The sequence below is a fragment of the Peromyscus maniculatus genome, chromosome 3 (genome assembly GCF_049852395.1).
Source record: "Peromyscus maniculatus bairdii isolate BWxNUB_F1_BW_parent chromosome 3, HU_Pman_BW_mat_3.1, whole genome shotgun sequence".
NCBI classification, from domain to species: domain Eukaryota; kingdom Metazoa; phylum Chordata; class Mammalia; order Rodentia; family Cricetidae; genus Peromyscus; species Peromyscus maniculatus.
The window spans coordinates 83,082,383-83,095,993 of record NC_134854.1 but is presented as its reverse complement, the minus strand read 5'-3'; the positions used below and the strand labels follow the sequence as shown (position 1 = coordinate 83,095,993).

Below are 13,611 nucleotides of genomic sequence, written 5' to 3'. Positions count from 1 at the left end.
CAGGAAACTGTACAGATGATTGTGACACCCTAATTGTGAAAGCCAGGCTCAGCTGTAGTTAAAAGCACTGATTGTCCTCCTGACTCCATCATTGCGGAGACTCAGACTTTACTTCAAGGGACTGCAGAGCTGACATTTCTATCAGCATCACCCACCCACTTCCTTATTCTTGGAGCACCATTTAACTATTCTAAATAATGAATTTTCATTATAGACCTATTCCTAAAGACCTGTCAAGTCATTGATAAGAAAGCTTCAACTGACAGTATATACCCTAAGAATCATTAAGCCCTCCACTTGCTGCTTCCACTAATCCTACCCAACCACCATATCATAATATTTACTAAATCCTAGAGAAGTCCCCAAATTAAAACATCTGTATCAAGGCATCTTCAAATTTTTAATTTTTCCTTTCTTCTACAAAATCAACCAGAATTCAGCAGTACTGGCATTTTCCTCTCATCTCAGTAAATGACATCTGAGCTTGGTCTTATAAAATGGTTGCTATTCAGCACTTGAGAGCAACATCATGGCATCTACTAGATCCATTAACATTCCCAAACCATCCTGATACAACTTCAATTGTCTTCCAACCCTAGGATGTGTGGATACAAGGAGGGCAGTCTTCATGAAACCAAGAAATGTCCAATGCCAATGTAAATTTTTGGACATTTTTATGAATAAAATAAATCTAGAGCAAAATTAAAGAGGAAGGATTCTTTTTTAGACTTCATAAAATTATCAATTAAAACTTTATAATTCGAGGGATAGGAAATGGCTTTTCAGTGTGACAATCACAACTGAATTTGTTGTAATTGTGTCAGTGTTAACGATTACTTCTCTCTTTTCCTACCTCAGGCATGATTGAAAATTATATTTCTTGTTGGGAACAATTTTAAATATGTAAATATTATATTCATTCAAAAAAAACACCAGCATTTGCTTTCTTAATTGAATATTCATTTATGTAGTAACAGTTGTTGCCATTATTCAAGAAATTATATGGGGATGTCACCACATAATTGTAAGAGACTGTGAGACACATTTTCTATTTAATTGCTTCAGGAAACAAACAAACAAACAAAAAAGAATAACACCAAATGCAAGAAATTAGAAGAAATATGAAGGCTTTTATTCTGAAACTCCTATCCTGTGAGGACATTATTCTGTCACTTGAGTACACAATTAAGAACACTAAACCAGGTAGAAGTTAAGAAAGTTTGATAGTTAAACTGAGAATTAAAAGCAAAGCATAAAATTATCAAAATAGTGATTACTATACTTGATTAAGCAAATCAAACAAGCAAAACCCAAATCAATTTTAAATACATACCCTTAAATTACATATCACTGTCCATTACATAATCTTGTGGTTAAGGATAAGGACTCTCATACATTCTATCAATTGACTATAAAGTATTGTTTTTACAAAGATGATAACCAGAAAACTTATCACAAAGCAAACCCTGTATCCAGCTAAGATTTGTGAGATCTTGGGGAAAATGTAGAGGATATGACACCAACTGAAGACATAGTGATATGTTTGTGATGGCGAGTCCTTATGAAATGAAACTCTGGATAGTTGAAATTATAAAGAATTGAGGACTTTTCCATCCAGCACATCAAATAGTATGTAAGAGTTTAGATGGATGTATTTGCAGGGTTAATTGTATAGGCTTGTGTCTCACCAGCTCACAGAAGTTTTATTTTGGTTTTTCTCATGATTCAGAGCTATCTTAACAACACTCACAAGCAGAGGTGCTGCACACTACACTGTGGTAAACCCCGCCCCCGCTGGTGTGGATAGAGATGTTTGTTTCCACATTAAATGACCCCATGCTGTTCTGCTCTATGGCTTTGTCAATTGTTACCCAGCTCTGCCTTCCCCTGCTCTTTAGCTAATGGTCCTTATTTTCCACAGCCAGCATGCCTACCAGAAAATACCCACGTCCTACTCAGATGCAATATGATTTTCCGTGACCTTGGAAACTGTGTAACCCAGTACATTAGAATCGATGGGAAATTAGATGCAGCCAAGCCTGGAAAGAGTTGAGAAGAGCCCTGAGTGTAACAATAAGATCTCAGTGAATGTTGACAGGAGAAGATTTTAACCTCAGAGTATGTTCTTCTTCCGCTGTACTTGGGTCATATTATCACCTACTGCAAAGTTATCCTGATAATTTGATGAGATAACATATTTGAAAACCTGGTAAACTACGAGGTGAAATACAAATGCACCACGGGGTTTCTATCTGCATTATCAGAACAAGATTGCCATCTAATGGCAGCCAGGCAGTTACTAGAGCCCTAACTCCGAGCCCAAGTGAAAGGAGAACACAGCCAGCTGAGGACACCTCAAAGGGACAACTCATGTCACAGCTGCATATTTGCTAAGTGCTAGGAAAACAGTGCATCCCAGGAAACCCGTTGTACTTGCTCTGCATAAACTTATATGGACTCAATATGACTGAGAACTTTTATATATTGCAAGCAAGAGGTATACAGTATCACTCACAAAGCTTTAATTTAACTCTCTTTTTTTAAACTTTTTCTTCAACTTCCTAATTATTTAATCCTGACCAAAAAGTACTTTTATGTCCCCATTCACTCATCCCCGAGAGAACAGAAATAATGTCCTTTGAAAAGAGATGCAAGATCAAATGAGACAGCAGAGAGTGCCAATAAATTCTATCCTGAACAAAGGCCAAAAGGACAATGTTCCTGGATGGCAGTTTGCACAATGGATATCACAAATCTGATGTCTCCTCAGAATCTCTGTTGAAGTCAATAGCAAACATTAAGTCAAAATTCATGACTTACAAATCTCAAGGAGCAGAGCAGTTTGGAACACAACTTTCAGTATATTTGAGATTTTAAAATTTATAGGAACTAATTTTATTAGAATTGAGAATCCAAAACTGTTGGGTCTGACTGAGTTATCTCCTGCTTCTCATCATTTATCTCTCAGGCTCCAAATTTCTTAATATGATAAGGGTGTGAGTTACTTCCATGAACTGCCACCTAATGCACTCAGTATTATTCATTATTTTTATCACTATAATTTCATGAGTTAGTAAATAAGTGACAGTCAGAATGAACTGTATATATTTTCATAGCTTAATCTTAAATTTTCAGACTGTGATTTTGTTCACAGAAAGAAACTTAAGAGTATTGAAATATAAATACAAAGGATGTTTAGTTTTGGTCCTTTTGAAAAAAGACTTCAGCTGAATTTGTTTTTGTTTTTTGTTTTTTTAAACAGGACTTCATGCTTCCAAAGTAGCGTATAATATGATAACTATAGTATTTTTGGTATTTATTCTTACAATCCTTTATGTAACTCCAGTTATAATAGTAATGAGTTCCTCTTACTTTATTTCTCCATCAAAATCTTTTTTTGAGTTTTTTTATTTTATTTTATAACTTAATTTAATTTTACATATCAGCCACAGATTCCCTTGTCCTCTCCCCTCCCACCCACCTCCACTTTCTCCCCAGCCCACCCCCCATTCCCATCTCCTCCAGGGCCAAGACTCCCCTGGGGATTCAGCTCACCCTGGTAGATTCAGTCCAGGCAGGTCCAGTCCCCTCCTCCCAGGCTGAGCAAAGTGTCCCGGCATAAGCCCCAGGTTCCAAACAGCCAGCTCATGCACTAAAAACAGGTCCCGGTCCCACTGTCTGGGTGCCTCCCAAACAGTTCAAGCTAATCAACTGTCTCACTTATCCAGAGGGCCTGATCCAGTTGGGGGCTCCTCATAGTTCATGTTTTTCCATTAGTTTGGCTATTTGTCCCTGTGCTTTTTCCAATCTTGGTCTCAACAATTCTCGCTCATACAATCAATCCCTCCTCTTTCTCGCCAATTGGACTCCTTGGAGCTCCACCTGGGGCCTGGCTGTGGATCTTTGCATCTGCTTCCCTCAGTCATTGGATGAGATTTCTAGGATGACAGTTAGGGTGCTTGGCCATCCTACCACCAGAGTAGGTCAGTTTGGGCTTTCTCTCGACCATTGCCAGTAGTCTATTGTGGAGGTATCTTTGTGGATTTCTGAGGACCTCTCTAGTACTTTGCTTCTTCCTGTTCTCATGTGGTCTTCATTTATCATGGTCTCTTATTCCTTGTTCCCCCTCTCTGTTCTTGATGCAGCTGGGATCTCCCGCCCCGCTAAGCTCTCTTTCCCTTGAAACTTGCCCTTCATTACCCCCACTCATGTCCAGGTTGTTCATGTAGATCTCATCCATTTCTCTGTCATTGGGAAATCCCTGTGTCTTTCTTAGGGTCCTGTTTTCTAGGTAGCCTCCCTGGAGTTGTGAGTAGCAGTCTAGTCATCTTTGTTTTACATCTAGTATCCTCCTATGAGTGAGTACATACCATGTTTGTCTTTCTGAGTCTAGATTACCTCGCTCAGGATGATTTTTTCTAGGTCCATCAGCTCCTCCATCAAAATCTTTATCAAATTCTTCTATTATAAACTGAAATCACTCATCACTAATATTTTCTGGCAACATAACAAAAATTCTTCAAACTTACTCGACATGGATCATCACCATACATATATGTGTGTGTGTGTGTGTGTGTGTGTGTGTGTGTGTAGATGTTGTGTTTTGCTAAATTGTTCTATTATCAATAAAAACTGGAGTCCGATAATCAGGTGAAAACCTTATAGATCTAAGAAGCAAAGGAGGAGCAACTGACTCAGCCAGCACCTCTTCTTTCCACAAGTTTCAGATCAAAGAGAGCTTGTGAATTTTAAGCCCCTCCCTTCTCCTTCCTGTCTGTCTTCCATTTCCTTATTCCTGACCTCTCTATGGCTAATTCTAGTCAGCAAGTCACTGGCTCTGCCCCCTAATTCAAGTTAACTTCATTAACACAGTCTAGGAGTGTTACAGTGTGGTCAAATATTCCATAACATGTGGGCACTAGTATATAAATAAATTCTCCTGTGTTTCTTTTTGCTGTTTATGTTTATATGATTTCAGGGCTAACCACTGTGTATTGGATAATCAGCTGAGGGTCCATGCCTGGGAGAGACTAATTCTCCCTTTTCTCAGCAGACATTAGTTGCCTGTAGTTCTCTGTCTAGGTGTTGGACACTGTGAGATTTTTCCCCATCTTTCCTTGTTAGTATGTCTCGATACTGTCATTATTCCGGTCTTGTTGGCACAAAAATTTCTACGAATTAAAGTCTCACAACAAACTTTTTGTTCTTCTGGTTCTTACTTCTTTCTGTCCCCTTTTCCATGATGTTCCTTTAGCCTTAGGTGTAGGAGTTATAATGCAAACCTATCCACTAGGCCTGAGAACCCCACAATCCTTTGTTCTCTGAATTGTGTCCAGTTGTGTTTTTTTGTTTGTTTGTTTGTTTGTTTGTTTGTTTTTATAATGGTCTCTCTGGTGAAATGAATGGTCCCCCTAGTTTCATATATTTGAATAGTTCGAGGAATGTTTAAGAAAGGATTAGAAAGTGTAGCCTTGTTGGAAGAGGACCATCACTGTGGGAGGGTTTTAAGTAACTTGGACTACCATGACTAACAACTCAAACCAAGGTTTCTCATGTCTGGCACTGAGCGTTTGGTTAGGTAGTCACAGCTCTTTTGGGGAACAGTGTCATCCAAATGGCATCGCTTTATACATTTATTTATTAACTTCCAAATTATATATCCAAAGTTAAGTGGCATATGTTTCTGAGTTTTGCACAATCTAGTTGAAGACAGCGTATGCCCACTTCTTTTGATCCATATATATCATAAGCCCTACAAACTTAAAGTTGATTTTTAGAATTTCCTTGTGTTAATGTTGTTGCAATTCTTTATACATTGCCATTCATATTAGCAAGACCACTAGGGGTTTATCTCAACTCTGCTGTGCTTTTACCCATTAAAAATTAATAACAAAATTACCTTCTTAATTAATAGGCACAGGAGGAATTCCTAAATCATTGAAGAATTTTTATAATGCTTCTTCATCAAATTTAAAATATTTAGGAACTACCTAATTAATTTCTAATTGACATTGCTGGACCATTACCTCTATTTGCATGTGGACATACACCAATACTGCCCCAAGTATTTGAGAAGCAAATCCAAAATAAATAACTCAAGTAATAAAGTTTGTCTTTACTATTTCATCCACCTAATACATTCTTTTCCAAAAAACATTAAATAATTTAAATCTATTTTCAATCACGTAACCTGTCTTCAAGTGGTAAAGACCAACTGCAATGCAAGACGGCAGTACAGGCTCCTTTTTATCATTTATGAACTTAGTTTCTAGTGATTAAGGTATTTAAAACAGAAATGTGTTCTTTCTCAGATACATTGCTATTGTACAGTATTTGGGACAAGTAACTAATATCCACAGGAAAAAGTTTTCAACTATTTAATTGGACTGATTTAACACACAAAAAAATGCGGTATGTTTTTTAAGCAACATATCTTAATTTGTTAATATTTAATAGTACCAACTCATCACTTTATGTTATAAAATTAAGAAAATAATATTTTAATTAGAAAGAATATTCTGAAATAACCTATAATAGTGATGAATTATTCAAAACTCAAGGGCCCTGAAAAATACCAGTGATAAAGCAAAGTATTTACAAAAGATTAAAATTGTCAAATCCCAAGATGCAGAAACAAACTATATTGGCTCTAGCCTATGCAAACGAGAAAGCAAGACACTTTGCATCAAAGCCTGCCTCAGTCACCTACTTAGGCTGACATTTCTGAGATGAGTATAATCACAGTGTTACAAATGTAGAACAAGATTCTTTATGGCAGAAATGGAATCCTGATTCAGATATGTCTGATTTCAAGGCACCAAAATTTTTTTTCACATATTTATATATTTATTTTTATTTTTTGGAAATAAAAATAAATTCATATATGAGTATACACACTGTGTCTAAATCATTTCCACTCATAATTTCCCCCTTCCTACTTCTCCCTCTCCTCCATTCCCTCTCATGATCTCTTCTATAATAATTATTGTAATATAGACAGTTGATAGATAGGTAGATAGACAGGCAGACAGACAGACAGACAGATAGATAGTGTATGGATAAACAGACTTAAGTTTCTGAAGTCCTTTAGTGTTGCACACATGTAGATGTGTTCAGAGCTAACTATTTGAATTGGATAACCTATCCAGGGCTCATCTCTAAAGAAAAATAATTGTTCCTTAATAATTGTTCAGAAGCCATTTATTGTTTGTAGCTCTTCATCTAGAGGTGGGGCCTTGCGAAACTTTTCCTGTCCACATTGGTATGTCAACTGGTGTGATCATTTTGCGGGTTTTGTTTAAACAATGATATTGTTGAGATTTCATGAGTTCAGTTTTCCTGTCACATCTGGAAGACACTGTCTTATATCAGGCATCTTTGTCCTCAGGAACCTACAAATTTCCTGCCTCCTTTTCCATGACATTCCTTGACTCTTAGTTGTGGTTGTGTTGGGGCTGAGCAACTCAGTCTCTTATTCTCTGCACTTTAAGCAGTTGTTGATCTCTGTAATAAGTTTCCATCTGTTGCAGAAGGACTTATCTTTTATGCCAGATAAGAGCTAAACTTATCTTTGAGTTTAAGGATATATATTTAGAAAGCTATGAGATGCTATTTTGATTTAGGAAATGGTACTAATGGTTTCTCTGTGCTCTATGATTTTTCCACCTATGAACAGTTGGCTAGGTTTACAGTAACAGATATGAATTCCCTCCTATCAAGTTTACCTTAAGTCCAATCATGTAGTTTTTGGTTACCCAAAGAGAATATATTGCTGGGCTTGTCATTGTTGTAGTTCACAGATTTAACAGCTAGTTAAGACTATTATTGATTACCTTTCTCCCCTGGCAGCTTACATGGCATTGTCTGATGCTATAGAAGCTGTTCAGGAAAGAGACTTGCAATTCTGTACAAGTTCAGTTTCTTCAAATTCTATGTCCAAAGTGTATGGTGACCTCAGCAATATGGTCTTATCTTCAGGCTCTAGAAGGAAACCAAGGGCAATAGCAGTGGTCTATACTGTTTTGGAAATCTCTTGAACTTCCTCTCCTCTGCCTGATCAACAACTGGAAGTGGGAGGTTTCTTTTCCTTAGCACTGGGATATTTGTTCAATAACCTATGACTTTTAGGTGAAGTATTATCAATATTTGTATCACAACTTTAACTAAACTACATACATTTTTAAGTGGAGTGTGGAGCTTCTTTGGGTTGTTTTGTCTTGTTTCATTTTTGTATGTTTGTATGGTCAGGCTGCTGCATGTGTATTTTAAAGTAAGTTTATGAGCCTATAATCCCTATTATTTTGATTCTAACTTTTAGCTTATCTGGGATGTATCCTAAAGGTGCAATATTCTTTAAAACTTTTTAAGGTTAATTTGATGTGGCTTTGATAAAGTTCTGGCTCACTATGAGCCTTCAGTTTCCTTCCCACAAACTCACTTACATGTTAAGCCAACTCATTAAGACATAGTGCTCTATAATAAGCAATATATTTTAAAGTGTATGGTTTTTATGCAGTGTGACATGGAATCAATACCAAAAGCAAGACAAGGAATATATTCAATAGCTCCCAAGCTTCCTTATCATCACTGGCTCCTTTCAGTCTCTTTCTGTCAGCCCTAGACAAAGATGTGTGTTTTTCTGTTTTCTGTGAAATTCACACTGTTTACACTAATGAAACGTGTTATTTTCAACATCATTTTTCATGCAGCATAGTTCTTCAACAATGAGCCTATGTTCTCATCCTGAGAGATATTCCAGTTTTTGCTGAATGCTTTTCTATAATGTAGATTTAGATCAATTTATTAACCTAATCTTTAAGCTACTATCATTTTTATTTTAAAATATATAGTTTCAAAGTAATATGACATTCTATGACAAGAGTAGATTATATTAAAAATACAGAATATGATGTTTGATATATCTATATATTTCTACATTTATCATAATCATAGTCTTTAATGTTTCTATTATTATTTTTTAACTAAGATACCCATAATTTGTTCATCTTATACCTGATCAATGTATTCCCATTTTTTCTTCCCAAAGACCATAGTAAGCATCAATGTAACCCCATCACCATGTTTCTAAGATCCACGTGTGCTCTGTCACCCTTCCCTCTTCATTGGATCAGTGTTGCTGCTCCAGTGACTTTACCAGGCTACTGTTTCCCATCACCTCCTGCCACAGCAAAGACTGATGAGTGGCTGGCATACATGTAAAGGAACTAACAGCTAAAGATGATGAATTACAGACACAAATCTAAATTATCTGGATATATATTACCCTATATACTAGCCCTTTTATAACATCTATTTAGAGAAGAGATACCTTACAGTTGCCCAAAGATCACGTCTAAGCAACAATTTGTTTTAGAGGATGAGGTGACAAACCGGCTTAGCATCTTGCTCTCAATTATACCTTCTGTGCAGTGAGTCAGAAAAATAACAAATCACTTTTATTCCCTTAAATAAAGTGTATAGTGGCTGTAATACTTTATATAGAAAAAACTTTAAAGGTTAATGTTTTCTCAGAGCAGACACATGGAGCTACATCTTTGTTTAGATTTCACATCATTTGCTATGCATTATTGCTATCTGTCAAACACAACTGCTCTTCACCATGACTGGCCCCAAACAGAACTGGTCTTGTCATGTCATCTCTACATTCAATTATTTCATAAATAACCCAATAAACACAAAATAGAGATGAAAATATGATTTGGGAAGTTTTAATCTCAAATCCCTATAATTCCATGACTCCTTCAGTCAAGGTACTCATTTCCCAGTTTTGATCATTTTACACAATTTATCAACTTAGTCTGTTTCCTTCTCCATACTTGTAAATCAACCAAATAACAGATATAATCATGCAGCCACAAACATCTCTATGAAGTATTATATAAAATTCAAACTAAATAATGTCATTATAAAATTCATCAAAACTAATTCTTTAAGACTCAGTTAAATCCTCTTCTCTCTCATTAATTCAGAATGATTTTTCAGTTTTTAAACATTTAAGTGATATATAAGAACACAAACATTGTACATAAACTGAGTTAAACTTATCTATCTCTGTAATATTCATCATTTATTCATAATAAAAACATTCAAAATCCTAACTTTTTACAAAGAGTCTATATATTTTAAGTGAATGCTCCTATGAGGGTGTCACATTTCATTTAACTGTTTTAAACTATAATTGTCACCTTTGCCCTTCCACCATCCTGACCACTGACAGAAGAAACCTAACCATGTATCCCGTAGAATTCTCCTTGCCTTATTCTCAGTTGCCTATTGGCAATCTTACCTTGTCACTTAGCACTTACTTTCTTCTCATTCCAATACTTCTGATAAAATTCGTTGTTCAAACTTATTTCAAGAAGTCCCAAATTAGTAAAGTTTATTTATATAAACTCTCATTACAGAAAAAGAAATTTATTTAAAATTATGAGACCCACTTTACCACACAGAGTTTAAAAACTATAAATAGAAATTCCTCTCATTATCTCATAGGTATCCCATAAGTATGTGTGGGATAAGATTATGAGAGGAGCTGGGCGGTGGTGGCGCACGCCTTTAATTTCAGCACTCGGGAGGCAGAGCCAGGCGGATCGCTGTGAGTTCGAGGCCAGTCTGGGCTACCAAGTGAGCTCCAGGAAAGGCACAAAGCTACGCAGAGAAACCCTGTCTCAAAAAACGAAAAAAAAAAAAAAAAAAAAAAAAGATTATGAGAGGAGAGAGAAAATGAATGTTTCAGGGTTGGCACTATACTTCTCTCAGAATTTCATCAAAGGGATAGAATGTCCTCTTATTCTGTACGCTAATGTTAGGGATTGATCTAGGGCTTAGGTATACCATATCCATATCTGTGCCATCCACTATTAACAATGTACACTGTAACTATACAATAGTAAATATGAATGCTTTCTTTATTGCTTGTAGTTTTGCTTTTTGTAGTATTAGTTATTAAATAAGAGACTTACTGAGAGATATCTGAAGTATTTTCAACAATTTTTTACTGTAGACATCTAAATGAGTAATATGTATACAGTATTATTTTATAGTTTTCTAGTTTCAAAAGTTTGGATAATAGAGATTAGGTAATTTTGTCTACAGGTAAATATGTTATGCTATATTACACATCTACCTGCAGCAACCTAAAAGTTTGCTAGATGATAACTAATTGTCCTTTAAAAGAATCCTTCTAAGGGGAACACTTTTTATTGTGTTCCCCTAATGTCTAACTCTTAGGAAAAATATACATGAAGGACAAATTTTAGAAGTTATCTTCATAAAAACTAATAAATCTACATTTTCAAAAGGATAGCTGTGAAACCAACTGCAGGCAGAATATTCTGAGAAAATTTAATCCCAAATTGATATACAATGGCAAACTAAAATAGGGTACAAATTTACAATATATTAGCTGGGTATGAATATGTAGCCTGAACAAAAAATCTCAAAATAGGGCTGAGAATTAGTACAAGAATAGAATTCACACAAGTTAGAAGTAGGAACACCAAGAGCTACAAGGGCAATATCCTCTAAATGAGCTAAAAGACTCAAGACTTTAAAGCTTACCTTAACATTGTTGACCTTTAATGTACAAGTAATAATGTAAGAGGTATCATTAAAAGTAAAATAAAATAATCTTTGCTATCAAATTCCTAAATCTGAATACAATTAAGCCATATAAAGTACTTGGAATGAAGCAATTTTTGAATTTAGAGATATATTATTTAATATTTAATATAATTTCAAACTATTACAAATGAGGTGGATGGGTTTTCATAGCTTGTATGAGAAGAATTTACTTCTTACTCATTATAACTGTAAATGTGTGTTTGAGGGTATGTCTATAGTTGTTATTTGTCACTATAAGCTCTCAGATCAGCCGTGCAGTATCAGCATTAATGTATGTTGTTAGGGATGTTGTGACTAAAATTTTGAATAACAAATCTAGATCACCATACTTATATTTGTTTAAAAGTAAACCATGAAAAATGGAATGGTAGCCACTGCATGGTTCCCTTATAACATAAGATATTAATGTTTTCAATTGGTCAGTATTTAATCGGAACTTATCTCCTTTTGAAAAGTTTTTGGGTGCAGTTTTATTTTACAATCACTTCTAGCTAGATTCATGTTTCCACTACTGACTCTAAAGTCATCAAGGACAAGAAGCTCAAGTATGCAGAGCACTTAGCTTGATCCTTGCACACAGATGATAAAAGGAGAAAGAGAAGACTGGCCATGCTCTAAACAGTGTCCGGCTTACAGGAAAGCTGCACTTAAAGCTAATTAGTTAAAATTGGAGTCATATTCTTGTAGGCATTTATTGGGGTCATATTACAGTAGGCATTTATTCAGCACTTACCTGGGGGTTGAAGATTCTGTTCCTCTAAAAATTCTAAATCAAGCATTAGATCATCTTCGTCCAGTTCACAGGATCCCAAATGATTTAGAACATCCTAAAAGAAAAGTAAAACTGATTAATGAGGGAAAGCACAGAGGAGATAAAAGAATAGCCACGTGCAATGAAGCAAAACACTCACAAATCAGAAACTGACGTTTGCGACTTCTAAATCTACCAGTCCTATGAAATATTTTTAAAATGTTCTAAATTGTTTAATTTTTTTATGTCTTAGTTCCCTTAATTATCCATGCCTATTACAACTAATAACATATCATTTTCAACTGAATATATATACATATATATATACATATGTGCATATGTATATATACACAGAAAAGATATGAAAAAATGAAAAATGATTCCCAGGCATCAGAATAAAAGTTTATTTTCACAACAGAACTTCTTTAACTAACATTAAGTGATATTTTTTACACATTTAAAAGTATGTAAAATTCCAAATACACTGATGTCTATACATAAAATCCTAGTTTCATTTTTCTAATATTTCAAATTCTTGACCATATTATCATTGTTGTGTATAGGTTCCATCTCATGATGTCAACAACAAATCCAATTTCTAAAAGTGATTGTTTAGCCCTATAACATTTGTGCCACTAATTATACCAGTATATCCTGCAGGCAGGTCACTGTTGTAGGTCACATGTTTTGTACTTGGATGAAATTGATTATTACATTCCTCTTCCAGTAGCATGCAAAGTATATCTTCCATCATCATGAATGCTAGTCAGTAGGGAGTAAAACTTCTACCTGGTCACCAGATCAATATTTCCATGTTTAATGACATAAGTTTTGTCTTCAGCAATAGGGTTTTTCACTCAGGCTATGGAGAATTACCAACAGCCTTGGTAATGGCCTATGATGTTTGGGGATGAGGGGCAGATTTATGGGACCCCTTTGGCCAATGTTCCAACAAAATAGAACCCATTCCTGGCACTAAGGGTTTGAACTTGGTGGTATAAGATGGCTAGTTGGGGAATTATCTCCCCCATTATATAATGACTTCATTTAAATTCCTTTCATATACATGTACATTTTAGAAAGCTTCTATAGTAGATTTCTATATGGCTTTTCACAAGATCTTAACATAACCTACCCTCTTTAATATTTTTATACTAGTTACTAAAAGCAGTTTTTTGTTTTCTTTTGTTTTGTTTGTTCCATAGAAGCCAAGCATA

The 13,611-nt window shown here is 35.3% G+C and overlaps 1 protein-coding gene across 3 annotated transcripts in view; it reads right to left on the bottom strand.

Moving 5' to 3' along the window:
• Ccser1 (coiled-coil serine rich protein 1) overlaps nt 1-13,611 on the bottom strand; it is a 1,158,948-nt gene that overhangs the window by 941,269 nt on the left and 204,068 nt on the right. For all 3 annotated transcript variants that reach the window (XM_076566874.1, XM_076566875.1, XM_076566876.1), the window contains exon 4: nt 12,377-12,470. In XM_076566874.1, the coding sequence (XP_076422989.1) occupies nt 12,377-12,470 (94 nt within the window). The remainder of the gene's footprint in view (nt 1-12,376; nt 12,471-13,611) is intronic.